The sequence below is a fragment of the Lonchura striata genome, chromosome 2, assembly GCF_050655825.1.
Source record: "Lonchura striata isolate lonStrDom1 chromosome 2, ASM5065582v1, whole genome shotgun sequence".
In the NCBI taxonomy this organism is placed as follows: domain Eukaryota; kingdom Metazoa; phylum Chordata; class Aves; order Passeriformes; family Estrildidae; genus Lonchura; species Lonchura striata.
This window is the reverse complement of record NC_140704.1, coordinates 98,155,500-98,179,072: the sequence shown is the minus strand read 5'-3', so window position 1 is coordinate 98,179,072 and position 23,573 is coordinate 98,155,500. Positions and strand designations below refer to the sequence as shown.

General features: G+C 34.6%; 1 protein-coding gene across 5 annotated transcripts in view; it reads left to right on the top strand.

Moving 5' to 3' along the window:
* Positions 1-23,573, top strand: part of ZNF236 (zinc finger protein 236) — a 76,314-nt gene that overhangs the window by 28,668 nt on the left and 24,073 nt on the right. For 4 of the 5 annotated variants that reach the window (XM_077784620.2, XM_077784610.2, XM_021530845.3 and 1 more), the window contains exons 9-22: positions 2,404-2,607; positions 3,662-3,890; positions 5,524-5,796; positions 6,430-6,633; positions 8,348-8,492; positions 10,778-11,038; positions 11,272-11,522; positions 12,173-12,274; positions 17,079-17,230; positions 18,341-18,447; positions 18,561-18,712; positions 18,829-19,041; positions 19,569-19,848; positions 20,315-20,418. In XM_077784620.2, coding sequence (XP_077640746.1) covers positions 2,404-2,607; positions 3,662-3,890; positions 5,524-5,796; positions 6,430-6,633; positions 8,348-8,492; positions 10,778-11,038; positions 11,272-11,522; positions 12,173-12,274; positions 17,079-17,230; positions 18,341-18,447; positions 18,561-18,712; positions 18,829-19,041; positions 19,569-19,848; positions 20,315-20,418 — 2,677 coding nt within the window. The remainder of the gene's footprint in view (positions 1-2,403; positions 2,608-3,661; positions 3,891-5,523; positions 5,797-6,429; positions 6,634-8,347; positions 8,493-10,777; positions 11,039-11,271; positions 11,523-12,172; positions 12,275-17,078; positions 17,231-18,340; positions 18,448-18,560; positions 18,713-18,828; positions 19,042-19,568; positions 19,849-20,314; positions 20,419-23,573) is intronic. The other variant, XM_077784623.2, reaches the window with a different exon arrangement.

Genomic DNA, 23,573 nt, shown 5'->3' with positions numbered 1-23,573 from the left:
TTTTAGGGTTTTTTCCTGTTATCTGTTTATGTTGTTCACTATTCATGAACTATATTCAATGATACAGGAGGAATCAGAGCCATCAGAATCCTTAAAATATGTTATGGTGTGTTTATTAGTGAGGAGATTCAAGGTGCATTAGCTGGCTTGTCCATCTGATGAAATACTTAGACATGATTTCATCTTCTGTTTTGAAGAAGAGGAAGAAGTCTGTCATCTTAATAGAGGAGAGGAAAAAAAGTTTGAGGGCCATGGCTAGGTAAAATGTCACTTGGAAATAAAGTATGAAATTTTAGTGAAGATAATTTACTCTTGGAGCCACATATTGCAGTTGGATGACAACAGAAAAAGTTAACCACAATAAACTACTTGATTTAAATAACTGTGCTCTAATTTTTTACAGTTACTGTGACTTGGAGGAGTAATTCACTCTGAGCAGGCACACTGTCTGTGTTAGACAGCAGATCAGACAAACCAAGGGTCATCACAAGGTCCACTGTTCCAGTTGAACAACAGTGGAATTATGAATCAGTAATAAAACACTTCATTCTCCATGTTATCTTTAAAACTGGTTGTTCAAATAAGACCTAGGAAAAGACCTCTGAAACTTTTTATAATTAACAACGTATCTTAAGGGTAATAGTAACAAACTTAGTATATGTGCATGTGTGTACATTATTGTACAAAAAGATAACCTCCATGAGACTGGATATTAACTGCTGTATAATACGCAGGACACACTGGCTAAATGCATGCAATGCCGTAATTTTCATATCAAAGATGACATTGAGAAGTTCCTTCATTAACAATAACATTAATTTTAATTAACAATAATTAATTAACAATGACATCAATTTTTCTCTTGCTAAAGCCTGGGAGAATTTTGTACACTTTTAGTGTTGGCATCCTGCTCTACATAAAAGCCTCCTTACATTCTCTTTCCAGAAAAGAAATTATGTTTATAAAGAGCTGTTACACTCTTCAGCAATCTGCTTTGTTTCTGTATAAGTTTGCTTCCTGTTTATGCCATTCTCATTGCAATATAGCGTGTCACCTGTATTTGAATGTTTTTAGCACTTTTGCTAAATTTGAATCTGAAGAGATAAGGAGTTTTTTTGTGTCTCACTAGTGAGGTGAAAAAAGGAAGAACTAATGGTTAAATCAGCAAAGTAACAAGTGACATTCTCACATGCATGCAAGAGAAGCAAGATAAGGATTTGGTATTTATTATCTCATGAGGAGGCATTAAGAATACTTCATCAAATGCATAGGACAAAATCCAAGTCAAGCTAATATTTCTTAATATAATTCTTTGTAACCATCCTTTCTTTACTACAGTGACTGTCATCTTTACTGTCCTAGTGTAAAGTGTCAGTATAAAAAAAATCTCAGGGAAGTTTTCAGATTAGAAGGAAATAGTACAAATGTGAAGCCTAAGATCTGTATGTGGTTGCACATGCACCTTGAAGTGGTTCTTTTTAGGGAACAGAAGTGAATATTAGAAGCAAATAACCAGTATGTTCTAGAATACCCAGCTGTGGGGCTAGCCATTGTATAAGTACATATTTCTGTTTTCTGCAATAAAACAAATTATTAAAAGCTGTTGTTTCAGTAATGGTATACTTATGCAGTCTATTTGTCATAACAAGAGAAGTTTGTAAATGTAGGCAAACAGGAGTCTTTATTTCTGATTTTGAAAAAAATACCAAGGCTCTATCACTTTTTTCCTTCATATTTGTTACTGAGGTAGTCTAAGATATACAGTTTCAAACTAAGGATTAGGAAAATAGATTTTTATACTTCAAATTTTTTTAATATTTTGACAGAGCCTGATGTGAATTTCATTTTTTAGAATATGAAGAGATTCCTCTAAAGCTAAGTGGTTTCAAAGGCTCCAAATTGAAGGGGAAAAGTTAGTCATTTGATCTGAAAGGTTTTGATACAACAACACGGATAATTTAGTAAAAAAAAAATCTTTAATGTAAAGTTGTTTTTTACAAAGGATCTAATTGAAATAGATGTAAAATTTAAAAAGATAGCCATGTCAGTTTATTTATTGTGGGAATTACTTTTCATGTGGCCTTTACAGATGGAGTTTTGTAGTTGATCCCTCCCTGGGTTTTCTAAATTGGTCGAAGGTTCAGTAGTTAACAGTAAATTAAATTCAAGCTGTAAGCTTACAATTTCAAGCTTGGGAAGAACTGAAAAAAAAAGGGGCATACAAAAGCAATTCTATAATGAAGTAAGCAAGCTTTGAATGAGGCTCTATATAATCAATATGTTGTATATAAGTAGCCATCCTTGTAGTGCACAGTTACCAGACATTTCAGGTAAGGGAGCTGCACAGGTGAGTTCATAACATGCTTTTGCTCTCCCTTGACAAATGTACCACTTATATTTCAGGCCACACATTTTCGGTCTCCACTTCTTCAACAGTCAGAAAACCAGGTGTCTCCAGCTGCTGCTCATCAGGGTCAACAGACTGTCACTGATGTCATTCAGCAGCTCCTTGAGTTATCAGAACCAGGTCCTGTAGAAAATAACCAGCCTCAACAACCTGGTCAACAGCTCAACATTGCAGTGGGGATCAGTAGAGATATTTTGCAGGTAAGAGCTCTGTGTGAGACAGCTTTACATTTCAGTGGTTCCTTTCTCATTCTCTCTTATATTTTAATGAAATTCGTTCTTAGTATTTTCAATTAGAGAATTCCTTATGGATTTCTAAACAATCCATTAGTTAAGAAAGAATTGTAAAGATTTATTGAATGGGTGTGGACTGCACCAATATAACTTCATATGGCTTTAAGTGTGCGCCCTGTACATGAATATTTTTACTGGTATCTTAAGCCTTCTTTTTTTCTGTTGCCTAGAAGCAGCTTGTGGTGTGTCCTTAAAATGTGATATCATTCAAGAGGGGAAAAATATTTTATCTGGTTAAAAAATGAGAATGTATACCTGGCCTTTACTTTGTTCTAATTAAGAAGGGCTATCTGAATATTTTCTGTTTGCACAAGAATTTTTTTCTGAGGTCAGCTAGTGTTTTTCCTAGAAAACTTCCTATATTTTGTCCTTGATAATGGCAGAAGGAGACATGGTGTAACAGGAGAGATGTAGGCTGGTGAATTACTATCTGTGCTTGTTCTGCAGCCTGCACCCCAGAAGGGCACAAACAGGATGGGTCAGGGCAGAGAATAATATTCTTTATTGTTATTGGTAGCCTGCTAACCTGTAAGGTACCTTTTCTTCTCTAGACCTTTAAATACCATATAAATTTGGGGTTGGAAGACCCAAATATTTTATGCAGCTATGGGCAGGTTCATCCTGTGCTGAGTTCTCTGCTGTCTGGAATGTGATGAGAAATTGCAGAGTCACAACGCGATACATAACTGTTATCCTGATAGGTATTAAAAAAAATAAAAGTTGTTTCCTAAAAGGCAGCTATAAGTGCAGAAAATCCAACCTAAAATTTCACAGACAATCAGAAATTAATGTTGTGTAATAATGTTTGCAGATTTGAAATATAGCTGAAATGTTGTGAGAACGAGACATTTAATTTCTTTAATTATATTTTCATTGTGTCTTCCAAGTACTTGTTTGAGAAAAGTTGGGGATAACTGTGGAATGTTTCTTCCTTAATCTAGAATTTTTTTTCTTTTTTTAGCAAGCATTAGAGAACAGCGGGTTGTCATCAATTCCTGTCTCTGCACATTCTACTGACTGCAGCCAGGCTAAGGCTGCTGGGGCCCAGGATCAGAACCCAGATGTCCCGAGCCTCTCAAATCATCAGGCTGATGCTAATAGTGCCGAACAAGACAAGGAGCAAGACAGTGTGGACAAACTAGATAAAAAAGAAAAAAAGTTAATTAAGAAAAAATCACCTTTTTTGCCTGGTAATAGTGCCACTGCTTTCTGCTTCTTGTGCTGTAAAGAGTGTAGTAATATATGGCTTTATAAAGGGATTTCCCAAAATGTTTTGTGGATTACTTATGAACAGTATTTTTCCTTATCTAAAATACAGTGTAAGGTATGAGTAATAAAATTTATAATTTGCATTATAAAATATATTTTCATAAAAAATCTATGTCAGGATGGCATAAAGTGAAATTATACTTCTAAATATTTTGGATTAAATCAGTGGAGTTACAGGAAAAGGACAAAGTATGTGAATCTGTTACTCTCTCCCATCATCCTTCTCTGGCAAGGACTCGGTTTTCATTGTGTGTCCCAGAGTAAAGAGTTCTTGCAAGGACTATTCTTCCCCTTTGGAAGCCAGGCCTTACAGAGACATAAGGGCAGGACTACAGAGCTTGACTGATCCATGTAGGGAAAGACAAAGGCTGGCATTATGAATAATTCTTCATGTCACCTTTCTCTTGGAATCACAGTACTGATATGACATTGTCACCATAAATACGTGCTGTTATTCTGCCTCTGTACTGTATGCAAGCCTGCATTTTGTGTCTGTGTGCTTAAATGCAACTTGAGTTTCAAGGTTGCTTGAGTTTTATGGCTGCTAGAAGTTGTTCCATGTAAAGCCTTCATACTTTAGCAGCCAGCCTGGCATATACAGGGCTATAATGCAGCCTTTGATCTCTAGTATCTTCATAGGTACACTGATGTTGCTTTTTCTTTTGCAAGGGATGAGGAATTGATCTAAAGTAAAAACTTGTTTTCAGTATGGCTGTGATAAAAATTAACATTAAATTTTTCTTCTGGAATACAATTATTTTGTTACTTGCGTTTAACAATAACAACTCTCTAGCTGTGACTGCAAATAAAAGGCCACTGCTGTACAGTCAGACACAATTACTTTTGTTTTTGATAAGGTAACATGACTTCAGTGTTTTGACGGAAAAAAAAACCACTAGGTTTACTGATTTAAATGAGCAAACAGTCATTGAACAACATATATAGATAAAAAGCTTGGATAGGTTTTAGAAGGGGTTTCTTTCATTTTTTGTTGAGGAAAAAATGTCCTGTTGCCTTAGGAATAGACTGTAGGCTTCTTGGATCATACAAAAATTTTTACAAAAAAGTAGCCTTAAATTAAGGACTTGCACAGTTTTTCTTCCTTGACAAGTTTACAAAATGTAATTTAAGTCTGAATTTGTAAAAGAGAGGGTCAGGCAAAGTTAGATAAATGTTAAATATGTAAAATAATCTGATGTGGTTGTGGATTTACAGTCATTGTTGGATAATTTTGTGTTTGATATGTTATTTATAAGTTAACTGGTATGGCATTTACAGCTGCATTCTACATTTCTAAGTGGCATAGAAATTGTGGTATTTGAATTTCAACAGGATTCTCTTGGGGTTTTTCCTGTCATCCAGCCTATCACCATTTTCATAAAGTAGAATATATCTGATACAGAAGTTGATTTTATGAAGTGTGTTGTGGTCTGATTGTGGTCAAAAAGTGTTTTTGTGGTCTGATTGCTTTGTAGAATAGCATCAACGTAGTGGGATTTTTCGAGAATTGTTAGAAGGTTTAAAACGCATTCATTTTGATATTCCTTGTTTCAGGTTCTATACGTGAAGAAAATGGAATCAGGTGGCATGTTTGTCCATATTGCTCTAAAGAATTTAAAAAACCAAGCGACTTAGTGCGCCACATTCGCATTCACACCCACGAGAAGCCATACAAGTGTCCCCAGTGCTTCCGTGCCTTTGCCGTGAAGAGCACTCTAACAGCACATATAAAAACACACACTGGCATTAAAGCTTTCAAGTGCCAATTTTGTATGAAAAGCTTTTCCACCTCAGGGAGTTTAAAAGTTCACATTCGCCTGCATACAGGTAAGGAAGGCCTTGAGATGGCTTTGTATATTCTATGATGTGGGTGGGACCTTGAATGAGTAAAGACTGTGAAATGTGTAAGTTGTAAACATGTATGCCATATCATTGTTAATATCTATCAGAGATTGTGTCATGATGAGTGTCATTTTTTGTCATAACTTTGTTGTGTTTCATAGCTTTGAAACTTTGGGTTCTTCTAAAAAACATTGACATCTAATTTTCTGATTATGAGTCAGCTGTTGTTTCTTGCTAATATCACTATTCTGAATGTATTTAATTGTGCTTTCTGAAGAGCCATACTCCTGCAATTTGAGTTCTGATGTGCATTTCTTAGGACAGCTTCTGAAACACTTGAAAATTGCTGTAACATTTGCATCATCCAGTTTCTTGGTAGCAAACTGGCTTCAAGTCGTGTTTCAGTCAATTAGCCATTCAGCAGATTAGTTGTTACTTTGATTGAGTTTTATGGATTGAAATTTTTATTGAAGTTTTATGTTTTGAAAACCTGTGTTACAATAAATACCATGAGAGAAAGCAAAAAATAAAATCAGGAAAAAGAATCAGCATTCTAAAGCTGCATTTCTAGGTTGATAGAAATAAAATTTTACGCTTTTTCTTTTTCATCTTTTGCAGGTGTTAGGCCTTTTGCTTGTCCTCACTGTGACAAGAAGTTTAGAACATCGGGCCATCGGAAAACTCATATCACTTCACATTTTAAACATACGGAGCTAAGAAAGCTGCGACACCAACGTAAACCCACAAAAGTTCGAGTAGGAAAGTCAAGTGGTCCAGTACCAGATATCCCTTTGCAAGAGCCCATACTCATAACTGATTTAGGTAAAGAGTGAATAAATCCATACTCTCTTGAAATTTGGACTTCAATGGAATATAAAGGTCACATTTTAATCAAGCAAAAGCATTCAGAGCTCACTTCTAAAGATGCACATAGAAATAAGTCATCAAAAACAAACTTCAGCAAAGTGCTATATTTTATAGTTTGCTTGCTCCAGAATTAATAAGAACAGTATTTTTTATTTAAAGTAAAATTGTCATCCTTACCAGTAAGAAGCCATGTGCATTTTTATATTAGGAGTTTAATTTGAATATTATTAGACTGTTGGTATAGAGATGACAGTTCGTGACCAAGAGTCTTCTCAAGATGATAATGTTTCAATCAACATAGATATTAATTATTAATGCAGATATTAACAGATATTATTAATACAGATATTAGTGAGTCACATTATTTTCAAGTATTTGTTTTAATTATGACCTCGGCTAAAGTAGTAGTAATAATTCGTGGCCATATTTCAAAAAAAGGGCAGCTTAATTCTGGAACATGCTTTGAAGAATTCATCCAGTTGTTTAAATTCTCTTGTATAAATATTGTCAGAAGATTATGTTAAACGACTTTTTGGAAGAAGTTGTACAAAACATTATGTTATTGTCCAGTAGAGGTAAAAGTAGTGGGCGAGGTGTTTACTCTTTGTTTTTGAATGAATAGTCTGCTAACCCCTGATTTGTCTATTGTGCAGTTATTTTTATGGTGGAATCTTACATTGGTAATACCTTTATCTTATTTCGATAAAAGTCTTATCACTCTTTAAATATCCTTTTGATTTCACTGCATCCAGGAGTTACTGAAAGCAAGAGCAGGGATTATTTTGTTATCATATAGGAGAAACTTAAGTTTTTGGGGTGCAAACAAAACTTAGCTGACAGCTTCAGACAGATCACACAGTATTTCTTTCTTGAGTGAACCCCAGAAACAAGTATAATTCCATTTCTTGATTTTGAAGAGAAGCTCCACTTCAATACAATTAAGATCTGCTCCGTGAAAGTCTGATTTTTGGAAAAAGATTAATATTGATAAGAAATACTATAGAAGTTGTTTCCTATGGATGCTGATAACACATGAACTCCGCTGATATTAGAATGTTCAATGTAAAAATAAATTCTACTGTTTATCTAGAAGATATGTAATGTTTTTTCAACCCCCTGACAATATTTCCACATTTTTACTCCTTCCCCCCAAAAAAACTTTTGTTGATACATATTTTACTTTCTATAACAATCTTAATTTTTCTAAAAGCCTAGGAAAAAACTCTGTATATTGTTCTCTATATGTTTCAATGCTTTTCACAAAAGGTGTATTAAATATTTGTCAAGTTGTATACTTGATATGCATTGATTAAATATCATTTACTAAGGTCGAGGTTGAAAGAAGATACTATTGGATCAGCAATGAATTCATAACTGTTAACTTCAGAAAAAGTTAATGCTTCTTTTGGACAAGGCTGCTACTGTACTGAGGTGGACCTGTGGATAAAAGAAAAACTTACCATTAAAATACCATGTACAGTATAATATCTATAATGCTGTATGCATAATTTTAAGTATATGCTGCAAACATGCACATTTTCTTTTTTATTTTTGGATACTGCAAGTTTAGTCATGTTTCTTTTCAAATACTAGCTCTTCAGACTACTGCGTCTTTGGAATAACTTTACCAATCAGTTTTTCCTATTTCTGTGTGTGTTTATGTATGCAGGTCTTATCCAGCCAATTCCAAGGAATAGCCAGGTCTTCCAAAACTATTTTAACAGTAATTTTGTGAATAATGCAGAGAGACCATACAAATGCTACTATTGCCATCGAGCCTATAAAAAATCCTGTCATCTTAAGCAACATATCAGGTAAAATAAATACAATCAAGAAAGGAAATGTATGCCATAACAAATTTGTGGAAAGATATGGAATTTATATAGCATTCACTGAAAAGACTTTTGTTTACCATCTCTTTAACACTGAATCAGTGATAATTGATTTTTTTTTTCCTTATAGAGTTGGAGAAAGCTTTGGACTAACTCATGGCTGTGTGCAATTCTAGCAGTATAAGTGGTTGTGTTCAATGTGCAGTTTAGTTTACTGACACCTGGATTCTTTCTTCCAAAACTGTGTATAGAAAATAACAAGCATTGTTCGTGAATTCTTATGGTAATTTTGTAATTGTATACTCCAGATTGCCTGCTTTGTATGTAACTCCTATTTTTTGAGATGAAAATTAGCCTTTTGTTCTGTATAGAAAACCTAAAAGATTTGGAGCCTACATTGTAATTGAGTAAATGTTGCTGGGGATCATTTTGTTGCTTGAAGCTCAGTTCAAGTTCTGTGTAGTCAGTGCTTGTTAGAACCACAGTCATGGAGTCATAGAAAAATTTAGGTTGTAGAAAAACCAGTGGGGGTAACTAATCCAGTCTTGTTTTGAGAAGAGGAGCAGCTTCAAAGTTAGATCGGGTTGCGGTTTTACAGGCAATGAGATTTAATGTTTAGTCAAAGTAGGAAACAGTGCTCTCTGACTTACAAACTATAAACGGCTAGAAGAAGGAATATGAAAAAGCCCCATCAAAGATGATTACTGGAATTTAAAGATAGAGTCTGTACAAGCAGGTGGCAATCTGCTTGTTTCTGCAGTGGAAGCTCTGTGCTGCTTTCTCACTCTTTTGAGCTCAGATCATGGCGAGTTCCTCCTACTCTCTTAAAAACTCAAATTCTTTGTTTTTTAAGTTCTCAGATTGCCTTGAAACAGTTCTTGTGTTTGATATGCTGTTTTACCAGAAGGAAGGGAAGCTTTAAAATATCCTATCTTTTTTTTTGTGATAGCCTACCTAGATTTTTCATTGTCTTCTGTAGACGCATTCCAGGTGGATTGATTTAAATGAAAATAATTTTGGATTATATTGAAAATGCAAAAATAGGATGTGGGTACCAATCACCTGCTACTGTGTTTCTTTGATCTTTCAACAGAGTTCTGAGTGAAGTCTGGCTTTGTTTAAGGTTTTGTGATAGAATTAGAAACTTTTTTCTTTTTACATATTTGCTCTTTGTAAATTGGCATTGCTATAATTAAATTGCTTTGCTTTATAATTTTTTTGGGCAGTGTGTCCTCATGGAGTAGTGCTGATCATTGCTTGCAAAGCTTGTTTCCCTCTGAAAAAAAGGGAAATTTATAGTAGGGGTATTTTCAGTAGAGCAGTGACTGTGGATAGAGTGTCAAATAATCCCCTAGGCACACCAAGGAAGGTCAGGATACCCTACTGCTTTTTTTTTGTGGTGTGTATTGGTAGCAAAACAGTAATCTTAATATCTGTCATATACTTTGTTATGGCCTCTGATGTAGTGGTCATAGACTTCCAAGGTAACTGTAATCATAAGCTGTCCCTAAATTTTCCTGATTTTATTAAATCTTGCTTCTTTTGTCTTCCATTTCCTAGCATTCCCATTGCCTTCTTTCTGACTCTCTCTACAGTTGCAACCCCTAATATTCTTGTTGCATTCCATTTCATTTCCTAACGTTTCCTTCCATCTGTTTTGTATCTCAGTGTACTCCTAAAGGGAAACTCCTCTAGAACCTTTGGAAGGAAGGCTATACTGAGTGCTTTGTACTTTGATAAGTGAGGCTTTCCCCACTTGAGTATGCTTTTCATGTTGCATTATGAGAGACAGGTTTTGGTTTCTTTGGGAGGTATTCAGGGTGGACACAGTTCTTTTCCCGAGAGTTTTGTTGTTAACTATAGTGGTAGTATATATAAAGAGAACCATGTCTTTTTCACCAAACTTTTGTGGACAGTTTTTTAGCTGAATTGATGAAAATACATGTGAGTGATAATATACTAGTCTGAAGAACTACTGCACCATCTGGAATGGAAAAATTAAACCCAAGTATTGTGATGGAGACAAAGTATGATCAGAAAAGGAGATTGGATTGTGCAACATAGCTAAAACTAATCATATAGTATTGGTTTTAGCCCTGCCAGGTTGTTTGTAACTTAATATCTGGTTTTTCTTAATTGGGGCCTTTTCCATCCATACAGCTGTCACCTTAGTTTGGTTTATTTTTCTCATTTTAAAATTGAGTCCTTCAATAATTTTGTAAATCAAATGTTCAAATGTATTTTAACTTCTGCTTTCTCTTAAAAAGGTCTCATACAGGTGAAAAGCCATTTAAGTGCTCTCAGTGTGGAAGAGGCTTTGTGTCAGCTGGAGTTCTGAAAGCACATATTAGAACACACACTGGATTGAAAGCTTTCAAGTGCGTTGTGTGCAACGGGGCCTTCACTACTGGTGGTAGCCTCAGGCGACACATGGGGATCCATAATGACCTTCGACCATATATGTGTCCCTACTGTCAAAAAACATTCAAAACATCACTCAACTGTAAAAAGCACATGAAGACTCATAGGTATGCTTGCAATTTTTGTATAAGTCTTCCAATGTAGTTCAGCAACCATTCCTTAAAGATACTTGGAAAGGCAGCTTTGCTTTGTAGCAGCTACATATGTTTGAATAAGGATTTTTATTTATGGGTAGCAAACCTTAGTAGATTGTGGTGTATAGTAAAAATAAAAAATTGTTCATATAAATAGGATCAGTGTGTAACTGAATCCATAAAGACTTTCTCACCTTGCTTTGTAGGTATGAACTTGCACAGCAACTTCAGCAGAATCAGCAGTCTTCTTCAATAGATGATTCTACAGTACATCAGCAGAGTATTCATGTTCCTACACAAATGCAGGTGGAGATTCAAAGTGATGAGCTACAGCAATCAGAATCTGTTGCAACAGATCAGCAGGCTATTTTAGAGTTAGATCAGCAGCCAGTAGTAGGCACAGAAGAAACAGCACTAGAACAAGAACTGGCTGATCAACCTTTAGAGCAAGATGAGGGTGAGTATTTGACATATGATAAGGTTTATAATGAGGTAAGTTTACAATTTCTCAAATAATTGTTTCTTGACAGGAACTAGAAAAATACATGGAGTAAAGACTACTTACCATATATTTAAGGTATATAGTACAGTTTCATTCATTGGTGTTTATGATTACTATTAAAGTATAAAAAGATTAGGATTTGTATCCTTTAGTTGTAGCAAGCAAAGCTACTAAACAAATGTACAGAAAAATGATCTGTCCACAAAACTTTACCATGTCAGTTCTCTGATTATTAAAAAGCACTGCTTTATAGTCTACTTAAAATAATACCTGTGGTTTGAGGTGAATGTTCCATATTATTATTTTATTCCTAATAGTGGAACAAAAGTATTTTGGTTTTGCTTCTCTGCTCTTTTTCATGGTGCAGTGAGTTATCAAGTACAATAGTACTTGATACAACACTACATAAATTAAATGTACTATAAACGAAGATTAAATACCTGTTCAGCTAATAATTGTTTAGTTTATTTTTAATGAGAAAATTTGGATGACATTAAAATATGCGGATTTTGAGACAACTGAAGTATACATTTAATTACATCTTTTTTAATATATTTTTCCCTTATCTTTCCTCCTTTCCCCTCTCCTTCCTTTCCCCATTTCAGATAGATTTGTGACATCCCAGCATGCTTTACAGGAAAACATCACTCAATTTGAGCAACAGACTATAACACAGCAGCCCTTTGATCAACAGAGCTTATCACAAGGTTAGTAATAAATAAAGGAGGTAAAAGGTAGTTTTTATAAATCTGGCTTTACAGCATAGCTATGATAAAACATTTTCAAGTGGGCATCTGCATTCAAAGTAACTGCAATGCAGGGAACTTGAAAAAAATTACCATTCTGAAGCTATACTTGGTAGAATATTATGAATACTTAATTTTTCTTTTTTACTTTTATGTGCCGATGTCTAGTCATTACAGTATGGGTTTTATAGTCAAGCATATAATATTCTTTCCTTGATTATGTGGCAGTAGGCATTTTGCACAAGTTTCTGTCTTGGTATACATGCTCATAACCTGAGATTATCAGAAACACAGTCTTAAGATTTGAGTGAGTAGCTACTGGGATTCATTTTGGAAAAAGACAATGCAAAATATAGTAATATAAAAACCATATTTTCACCTATCCACAGCAGTTTCTTTTTGTATTTTATAGAGCAATGAAACTAGATTGTAAGTGCTTGGAAACAGTTTTTTTTCCCCTAAAATACAGACAAATATGTATAGGTGTGTGTAGCCTGCAAAATAGTGAAGAAATGACTGTCTGTCTTTGCTTTTCACAGCTGGATTTCTTGAATTGTTACATAATATGAAGCTACTAATTTTGTTTTGGGATTTTATTGGTGATTGTTTTGGGTTTTCTGCCTGGGGGTGTTGCTGAGATGGAGAATGTTCAAGGGGTTTTCATTTGTTTTGATTTGGAAACATCACTGGCTTGTCCCTTGATCTCCTTGTTTCTGACTCCAGGAAGTAACTTCATGTAGTTGATAACCAGTAATTGGTATTCTGCGTGCACAAACTTCTATGTTCTTAGTTTCATTCCCTTTTAATTGTATAGTATCATTTGTAAAAACTTAATTGACTATGGTAAGTTGCATCACGCTGTGAAGAAATAGTATAATTTGCCAATTTTAATTCTCTAGGTTGTGCTGTTTTGTGTGTAAAGAAAAAAAAATTAAAGTCTCTGCCTTTAGTTAACAAGACTGATCCAGATGCTCTTAAAATATTATGATTATTGTCATTGGTTGACTTTTACAGTTTTTCAAATGAATGAGAAGATGCTATGAAAAAAAAAGCAGCCTTTTGTTCTACATTATTCTGAAGAGTGGTGGTGGTTTTTGTTTGATATTTTTTAACAGCTCCTTAGCATTTATAAACCTAATAGTAACTCTTGTTCTGTCATCTTGTTTAAACTTCAGTTTCTGTTTATGCGCGTCTTCCGTATTATATAAATATCAAATGATTTCTTGGGGAGGGGAAAGACTCCTAGAACCCACAAAACAATTCTTTCATCATCAGAAGTCTAGATTGATCATCAATATTTTGTAAAATTGGTTCAGAGAAACAGAACATATGTGGTGTGGGCATTTTAAAGTCTCATTTGTATAAGATGTCTCCTATTCTACTTGGAATCTCATCCACAGATTCCCAACTCTTTGAAGTTTCCTTGAAGATCCTGGAGCCCTTCAAAATTTTTGAATTTCAGGTAGGTAAGCATTTGCGCGGATGCATGCGTTAAATTGGTCGACCCTCTCCCTATGTCTGCATCTGTGCTTCATGCTCCTAATTCCTTTTTCCTATCAGCCAGGCAGAACATTCAAGCTTTAAACGCTGTCTTTTGTATTCTTTATATTTATAGGCTGTAATCTTGATTAAATACTTTGCTTCAGTGTTTATTAAAAAAATGATGCAGGAGTTTAAAAAAAAATTCTTTGAAAGGTTTGTTTGATTTTTCTTTTTCCTTTTTTTGAGGGAAAAACCCCAGCTTTGTGTTTTAGACAGATGAGGGTAATCTCTAGGTCTGCATAGACCTGGCAGAGGTTTGTTCATAATACTTTGTTGAATTTCTTGTTTATTCAGATAGATTTATTTTCTTCATATATTCAGACTTGTAAAGAAGTGCAGATCCTATGAGGGTGCTACAGTATCAAATGATTCATTTGAGCTAGGTTTGGACACTGAGGAAAAGGACTTAAGTTCTTTGTAGTGTGTTTATCTTCATTTGAAGACTTTTAAGTGAAGTCAGAACAAAGAATGTGTCTTTTATCTGAAACTGTCTTTGGGTTACTGATTATTGTCTGTCACCAAATGTGTTTTCATATAAATTATATCACCTTTACTTCCTTTAAAGTGTCCCTATAAGCATGGTTGAATGATAATTCAAATAGTGGTGATAGGCAAATAATCTTGAAAACCCAGAAGTCCAAATGCTGCTAGTTCTATAGCCTGTACAAACATACCCTTGCCACCAGAATGCTATTTGCTTTCCTAAGAAGCTGATCTGCAATCTCAGGACTTAGAATTCTGATCTCTCAGTAACTGCAGTTACTGAGAGATCATACACATATTTGCAGTCAGTACTGTCCAGCTGCTTGCCTTTGCCTAAGAAGCAAACCTGCAGAACTTGTAATTTGCTGAGATGCACATGTTCATGTTGATGTTTATAGTGCTAGAATTCAAAAGATCTGTCAGTAAAGGTGTGAAATTTCTCCTGAATTAAATATTGTATTAACTACAAACTATTATACTCTTGTTTTCTTAGTCTCGCATGTAAGACACATCTTTCTACAAGTAAAAGAATTTCCAGAGTATTTTGTTTTCACTGTGTTCTGTTAATAAAGAAAATAAAAGGTTGGATGATGTCCTCAAGCCAAAAAAATCCCAAACTACACAAATGATTACTTGTACTGAAAAACACCAAATCAAATTCCAAGTTTAGAGGACTTTTTAGTAAGAGGTTCTCCTATTATACAGAGCTTACAATACTCTCTGTTCTTTTAAGATTGATCAAAAGCTGGGAAACAACAGTGATGAAAACAAGAGCAGAAAATGAAGGTTGTGAAATTTCTTTCTTAGACTGAATGTCTGGGTTCTGTTGTTTGGTGGTATGGTGTTTTTTTTGAGTGCTGTTCTGTAGCAGTAGTATGGTAGTAAGAGATCCCTTCAGAATGCTCAAAACTGTGAGATCTTTATTAAATTTTAAGAGGAAATTGACCCTTATGCATCATGTATATTCTTGTTATAGCTTTGATTTGTATTTATTCCAAAACTGCTTTCAGAAGTAGCATTTTTTTCTTCAGTTTGTCCTCAAATACCTCTACATTCAATGCTCTTCCTGGGCATTTTGTTGCATGATCCTGGGAAATTTTTCAGGATTTCAGTAATTTATTCAAACATTGTGAAATGAAATAGGTCATAGTGCAGTAATTTATTTTTTCCTTCTTAGCTAGTAAAATATACCTACTGATTAAAAACATTCCAGGTTTTTACATAGTATATTAAGTAGCTGTTTTTTTTAATGTAGGGCATACAAGTAACATCACTTTGGTTCAGTTTCTTGAGTCTTTTTTTTGTATTCTCATCCCATGTGGTGAGAACATAATTTTTCTATAAAGATACTTCAAAAATTAGTTTGAGAAGTAGAAATTAGCAACCCTCTTGTCAGTGCAGAAGTTTTCATTGCTTCCTTCAGGCTACTTTTTTGTCATTTCACAAAGGCCAATTGAGGTACAAGGTCCAGCTTTTAGGATCTTTTTTTCTTGTACTCTTGTGATACATCTAGGAGAGAAAACAATATGCAAGTGTCAGCATTAGGTTTGGTGACTAGTTATGACCTGATTAATAATGCTTTCAAGGTTTATTTACATTTGTGAGTTTTTGTTCTGTGGTGGAAGCAGTAGCTTACAAATAGGAGTTTTTCTCTCTACTGGTATAATATTCTGCTGTGGAAAGTGTCTTTTGGGAACATTTCTGCTTAAACTCAACAGATCCAGGTTTTTGTTTTACTGTTGCTCAAAAACATTCTTTAAGCGTTGCTTTTTGGCCTTTGATGCTGTGATCATCTGATGTGGGTTTGTTTCTACCCTGTGTTCATAATCTTCACCCTTTTTGTCCACTAAAGGCAAACTGCACAGAAGTACTGAAATTTTTGCCCATATGTTAATCATTGATACTTGTGGTTTAATTTTTTTCTACGTGACATTGTGGGGTTTTTTTTATATTGGAAGTATTAAGATTTAAAAGGGTTGATAAAAGGACAACTCTAATAGCATCAAAAAACACTACAATCTGAGCTGTAGTTCCCTGGCTCTCAATCATTGGTGCTATCATTTCATTCATTCATATAGAAAAGGTGTTTAAGATCGGCTATTTCAGAAGAACAAAACCAAATAAAAATTTCAGGGTTTTATACCAGAAATGTGAATAAAAGTGTGTTTATTTTTTACTTTGCAGTTTGCCTTTGAGAGGCTCTACTTTACTATTATCTAAAGAGTGGGGATATGTGGAGGAGATCCAAAGTAGGAGAAAATGGGGTTACTTTATCAGAAACTGGAGTTCTCCTATTGGGTCACCTCCTCCACTCACCCGCCATCCTCCCCACTGAGCTTTGCATCCTTGTGATTGGCTTCCAGTGTAGTTAAGGGAGCTTGGTACCCACCAAGATAAAGGGAGATGGGTCAACCTGTTTGACACATGCATGCTTACATACAAGAAATTCAAAATTTCAATGGCTCTAAGGTAATTGTGGCACCCTGAAGGAACTTCAAACAGTGTTTTTCTGTGGAGGAGATTTTCCAATAGAATTCCAGCTAATGGTAAGTAACCCTGTTATGCCTATTATGTAGATGCCAGAAACTCATGTGTGTTTTGATGCTCAACAGTGAAGAGTGCAATTATTATGGTAATGCTATTTATTCTCTTTTGAAGGTAGTCTTCAGAAAAGTGTGGTGTTATTCAAAGTCCAAATCAGTGTATTTTACAGGTTTATGACTGGTTTAATTTCTGGCAGGTTTTACTGTGAATGACAGCTACAATCAACAGACTCAATTTCCAGCTGTACAACAGCTGCAGGATTCAAGCACACTTGAATCTCAGGCTCTTTCAACGAGTTATCCTCCACCAGCCCTTCTTCAGGTTCCAAGTACAGACACTATTAATGTAGTAAGTACTACCTGAAGTCAGGATTAATTTTTCTGTGTTCAGTCGTGACTTCCTTGCATAGCTTCATTGGTGATTAGGTAAAACAAGAAGTCAGAAAAGTTTCAGGTTTTCTTATCTAGATTGCTTATGTTTAACAACTGGAAAATAGAAAGGTAAGGAGAGGATAAGTGCTTTGACTACACTTTCCGAAAAGGAAGTGGATCTTTTGGTGCTCTAGACTTGAAAAATACTATAATGTTGGATTGTGAATTTAAAACTAAGGAGAGGATATAATGCTATGAAATAATTAACATTATTTCATTATATTCTCTCCTAATTATTAAATCTATATGTGTATAGGCATATATGGTCAAGCAATAAAAAAAAGCATTACAAATCTTTAGTGATTATTCATGGAACTTGCATATTGCAGTGTATGATGTTTTTACATGTTTCTCAGTTAAATTTGTAGAAGGGCTCAATTGCTAAAAAATAAAGTTTAAATCTAACTTTTTATGATATTAGAAGTACCTACCATGAAGACAATCTGTTGTAATGTATTTACCATGACAATCTCAATGAGCTGTTGTCCCTTGAAGCTTGTTTACAAAGTGCAAATGTTGTCAGAGAACTTGTGGGTTTTAGGATCTGGAAGAGTTTGAGTTATTTCAGCCTACAGGCCTTGGTTTCCTTGTCCTCAATTTTGAAATTTCTTGCTCTCAAGGATTATCCTGTTGTGGCTTTTACTTACAGGAATGTTCAGAAAGTAGTGAAGTTTGTCAGCAGCACTATGTTCTTCTGCTTACTCAGTGTTTAAAATGACTGATCTAGTTTTAACTCCTCAAACACTAAAAAATCAAAACAATTTAGATACATTTTTGTGGAGATTCAGGGAAGTGTAAGTGCACTATGTTGTGTGTTTATTCCAGTTCAGTAGCTGAACATTTTTATGCGTTCCTTCTCACTATGGAAGAGTGAGGTTTTGCACTCTTAATTTCCTGTCAAAATGTATGAAAGCATAAATTTAATTAACTGTGCTGACTGTAAATGCTGTAATTTTTTTCTTGCCTGTTTGTGAGACTATATTTAAATATTGTGTTACTGAAATTCACTTAAGGCTTTGACTTTTAGACCACACGCTTGATGCAAGACCAGTCACCACAGGAAGAACTTGAATTGCACACCCAAAGGCCTCATTTTCTTGAGGATAATGAAGATCAAAGTAGGCGTTCATATAGGTATGTTACACTTCTAGCTTTTGTCACAGAATTTCCTGAATGGTTAATTATTACATGTAATTATTATGCCTAATAATTACACAAAACTAATGAAAGCTATTTTCTTCTAATAGATGTGAATATTGCAACAAGGGTTTTAAGAAATCCAGCCATTTGAAACAACATGTACGATCACATACTGGTGAGAAACCTTATAAATGCCAGCTCTGTGGCCGTGGTTTTGTTTCCTCAGGAGTTCTTAAGTCACATGAGAAGACACATACAGGTAAACAGAGTATAGCAGCTCTATATTAGCTTAACCTGTGTTTGGGTTTTGTAAATGTCCTGTGTGAGTAAACTTAAACAAATAGCATGCTACTTATTTGTTTCTGTTACTTTAAGGAGTTAAAGCATTCAGCTGTAGCATTTGCAATACCTCCTTCACAACTAATGGCAGCCTTACCAGGCACATGGCAACTCACATGAGCATGAAGCCTTACAAGTGCCCATTCTGTGATGAAAGCTTTCGAACAACTGTTCACTGCAAAAAACATATGAAAAAACATCAGGCAGTCTCCTCAGCTGTAGCAGCAGCTACAGATACAGGAGGGGGAGGTAAATGATTTCATTTTTACTTTTACAGTCCTTACTACATAAGAAATACAGATGTTTTGGTGGATTACATGAATGCTATAACAGTAATGGTACAAAATAAGCTTCCAGCATGGATAATGTCTGCTGTTTAGAGCTGCTGAAATCACTCTGTTATCTGAATTGTTTAAATAAACTAGTTTTCCAGGATCTATCCAGACCATTAAAGGTATTGTATGTGACATAGTTATTTTAGTATGTCAGTAAAGTAGATCTTTTGTCCTGTTTTACTTAACCTGTGTTAGTTATTATAAAGATAAGAATCATAAATCCAGCTTTTTAAAAAATTAAGTACAGAAATGAGTAGTTAGACCTCTGAAAGAGATTAAAGTCCATAGTAGTGCAAGTCCAAGCACAAAATGTAGTGGCTGTGTGTTTATTAATAAATTCTTCTATTTTTGTAATTTCAGCTGACAGATTAAACTAAACAGAAATGTGTTTTGTTTGTGTTTTTTTTTTGTTTTGTTTTGTTTTGTTTTTTTACTTAATAGTTGCATGTGTTGAAGATGATGATGAGAGCTCTGAAAGAACTTCCAGAAAATCTCGTCCTGGTGTCATAACTTTTACAGAAGAAGAAACAGCAGAACTGGCAAAGATTAGGCCTCAAGAAAGTGCCACAGTTTCAGAAAAAGTTCTTGTCCAGTCAGCTGCAGAGAAAGACAGAATTAGTGAGATCAAAGATAAGCAAGCAGAACTGGAAGCAGAGCCCAAATATGCCAACTGTTGCAGTTATTGTCCCAAAAGCTTTAAAAAACCCAGTGATTTAGTCAGGTGAGGAATGGAAAATGTTCATCTGTTTTTAATTTGCTGAATAGTTCACCAGAAACTTTAGCAATAACAGTTTCATATAACTCTTTATGTCCAAGTTGAATTTTGGCTAATATTCACATAATTTTTTCTTTTTCGCAGTGGTTTAAAAATATGTCAAAATGTTACATATTCTAAATATGACTAATCCAGCTTTTTCATATTTATTTTTCTGCGGTATTAAAGTTAATATTATGAAGTTTTAGAATAGTTTTTTCTTGCTCTAATACTTGCATATAAAAGCATGTAAAAATCTGTTGAAAAGATGCAAATACTTAAATCTTCTTGTTCTGCCTAGTGTAATGCTAGTGTAATTATTTAATTAGTTCTAAGATTAATAAGATAGAAAATAAATATTTGCACAATAAAAATAGATATTTGTACAAACTGACATAAAAGTATAATTTCACTTGTACCCTGGAATTATTAGGCATGTTCGCATCCATACTGGAGAGAAGCCGTACAAGTGCGATGAATGTGGAAAGAGTTTCACTGTAAAATCCACTCTGGATTGCCATGTTAAAACACACACAGGTCAGTAAAGTTTTGCATGTCTTTGTTTAGAAGCTGTTTGCTTTCTTGACTAGCTGTTTAAGTACAGATTTTGCAAGGAATGCTATGTTTCATTGGGATCTAGTATTTGGAACTGCGGATGGCTGTGCTAGGGGAAATTTGGTACTTGTGACACTATCAAATGAATCACATCTGAATAGTCTGAACTAACCATGTTATTACAGCCTTCTCTAGAATTCTAAAGCATGGTCTTAACTCATGCAAGAACTGTGTATGTAAGTGTCCTGAATATGTTTATGTCAGATCTTCTGTAGTATTTCAATGATAAATGATTTTCCTGAGTAAGGAGGTGGAGTTGAGGGAATCTTTTATAACTAAGTTAGAGGGAAAAAAACCCTATAAACATTAATGTTTGTGCTGCTATGTAAACTGGAAAGTAAGAGTTCAAAAATTTTTAGCATTCAGCTGTTTGAATCTTGCAAGTTGAATGTGAACATAGTGTCTGCAGTATTTAAATTTTTAGGGTAAGTTTTTGTATTCCTGAGAAAGATCTCGTTTTAATAGTAGTATTTTTCAACTACAATTTTGCTCTAATTAAAAAAAAAACTTTCTAAATATTCTTGTTTTCTTCTTACCACAGAATTTCTGTAATAAACCCAGTCCTGAACTAATTAATTTCTAAAACTGTCTACAGTTCTGTTAAGTTTCATTATGATCTCTTTTCAAAAATAATAAAAAAAAAGGCAGAAAGCTGTTAATGCTGTAATGCATTTTTATCTTGCTCATGGAAGCTCCTTCTTCATTTTAATGTATTTTTACTTTCTACTGTTGTTTAGTAAGAAATAGTACTCATTACATGGAATTGTAGTGTAGATCAGGACAGACAGTAGCAGATAGTAAGGACAATTAAAGGAACAAAGCAGGGATTGTGTCATGTTACCTCCAGGTTCAAGCACTTTATAAATTGTGGGACTCTGAATAAGTGATTCCATCTCTTTGCTTGCTAGCTTTCATGGAATATTTTACATTAGTTTTATCCAGTTGTTTTCTGAATGCAGAAAAACTGGGTAAAAAGGAATGGCCTTCAGTACAGTCAGTAGTAGTAAGTTCCTGGATTCAAGTTTGATTTTCTGTTTGTTGTCTTGATAATTTTGTTCCTAAACCCACTAGATTTTTATTTGAGAAATAAAGAGAAATTGTTTCCCCTTCCTAATTTTTAAGCTCTTTATGGTTGTACAGAGTTTTTGATAATATATAATGGAACATTGTAAATTACTGTTTTAATATCCTTAAATAGACTTTCCCAACCTGCTATTCATTCTCTCTTTCACATTACATATAGTACAATTTTGATGGTTTGAGTCCTTGCTCAGGGTAGTTTAAGAGCTCTTCTGCTAACTTACAGCCTTGTGAAAATTGTCCATATAAGCCATTTGTTTTCAGTCTTAGAACTGTTTTTCTTTAGTTCATGAAAAGACTCTTTCAGCCTGTGACAGCATTTTTATTAAGGTCTTTTTGTATAAAACCAATGTCAAATTCCAAAAATCCAGATACAGTGGAAATCTGATCTTCAAAGAGCGCTTGCAGATTCATGAGGTGTAATTTTCACTGCAAAAGCCACATCACCTTTTCCCTGTTGTAATTAATTTTATCTTATGGGAGTTTTTTCCCATATTCTTTTATACTTGGGCCAGTGTGTAGTGGATGAAGTTCAGCTAATGTGCAGTTTTTTGCATTTGAGCCTGGATTGTTTCCTGGAATGCTGTCTTAATCTGTGGGTATTACCTACACCTGATAGTTCATTTGTTTTATACTGAGAGATACATAATTTATTTAAATGCACAATAAAAAAGTTTTTACAGTATTAATATCTGTAACTCCCTTAAAAATAGTTCTGTTTAAAAAGCTACACTGTTCCTCACCTGTAAAAGAAAGTTGCCTACATAAGAACTTACCCGATATCACCTGTAATCAACATTGATCCAGAGAATTAGTTTGGAGCTTTACTGAAAGATTGGAAGTTTCTCAGTGAGGTATATGGTTATTTGTCTGCACACTTACCTCCTGCTTCCTGAGGTAGCATGGAGTGGGATAACTGAAGTCATACGCTATTGCATTTCTGCCTTCATTGCTTTTCCAGTTTCCTGCTTACAGCTCTTTCAGATATATTGTTTCAGATAACAGTTCTTGTTAACATGTTAGTTGTGTAGCCAGTAGTGTGGCATGTCAGTGGCATAAAATACATTTAATTTTTGCTATATTTGGAAGCAATGCCAATTTAGTGTTTGCCATTCCTTGATGACTTCTCATCCAAATCAGTGATCATTTTCCCTCCAAGTTTCCCTTGTGGATGCTAACTTAAAACTACTAAACTACTGAAAACAGTTGAACCATCTTTCTTTTTTTCTTTTCAGATTCTTAGTATTTACACAAAAGGCCCAGGAATCAGCTCATAATCTCATTGCATATTTAAATAACAGGACTTCAGATGTTCTGTTTGTTCCTTCCTGCTTTTTTTTGTTGGTTTTCTTCTCTCTCTCTCTTATTTTTCCACCCCACTTTCTCCCAATGAGTGGGGATTTTTTATTTACTAGGGAAGACTGCTGGATGGCTTCCTTTGTGGCACTGTGAATATGGTAGATGACTTTGCTGCAGCCCAGATTCCCATTGTTTCACTGGTTCATGTTATTGGGCTCTTTCTTCTCCATTTTTTGAAACAGAACATTGTCAGAGGTTTACGTAGTTTTGTTTAACAGAAAGTGACAACAGTATGTCAGGGTTTTGTATTTTGAAATAGTTGAATTGTAGTTCAGGAAATTGATGAGAGACTCTTCTGTGTAAATGGAAGCTAGAACTCCGTAGCAGCACTCATAGGCACAGTTGGTCTTGTGATTTCTTTACCAAATGCATTGGTTTCTCTCCCTCGTTTAGCTAGGAATCAATATTGTACTGGAAAGCCTGGGAATATCAGGAGTAATAGTGGGTTTTCAGCTGCAGTGGCATGTTTTCTGCCAGATAGTTGCATTATGCTTTTTGTGAGTTGTATAGCTGTGCATATCGTTCAAAGAATAAACTCTGTAGTTTGCTGTTACCTGTAGTACATTAAAAATTCTATTTGATACCAAGGATATTTTTCAGATGTTGTGCACTCTGAAAGGAGAGATAAAGAGGTCTGT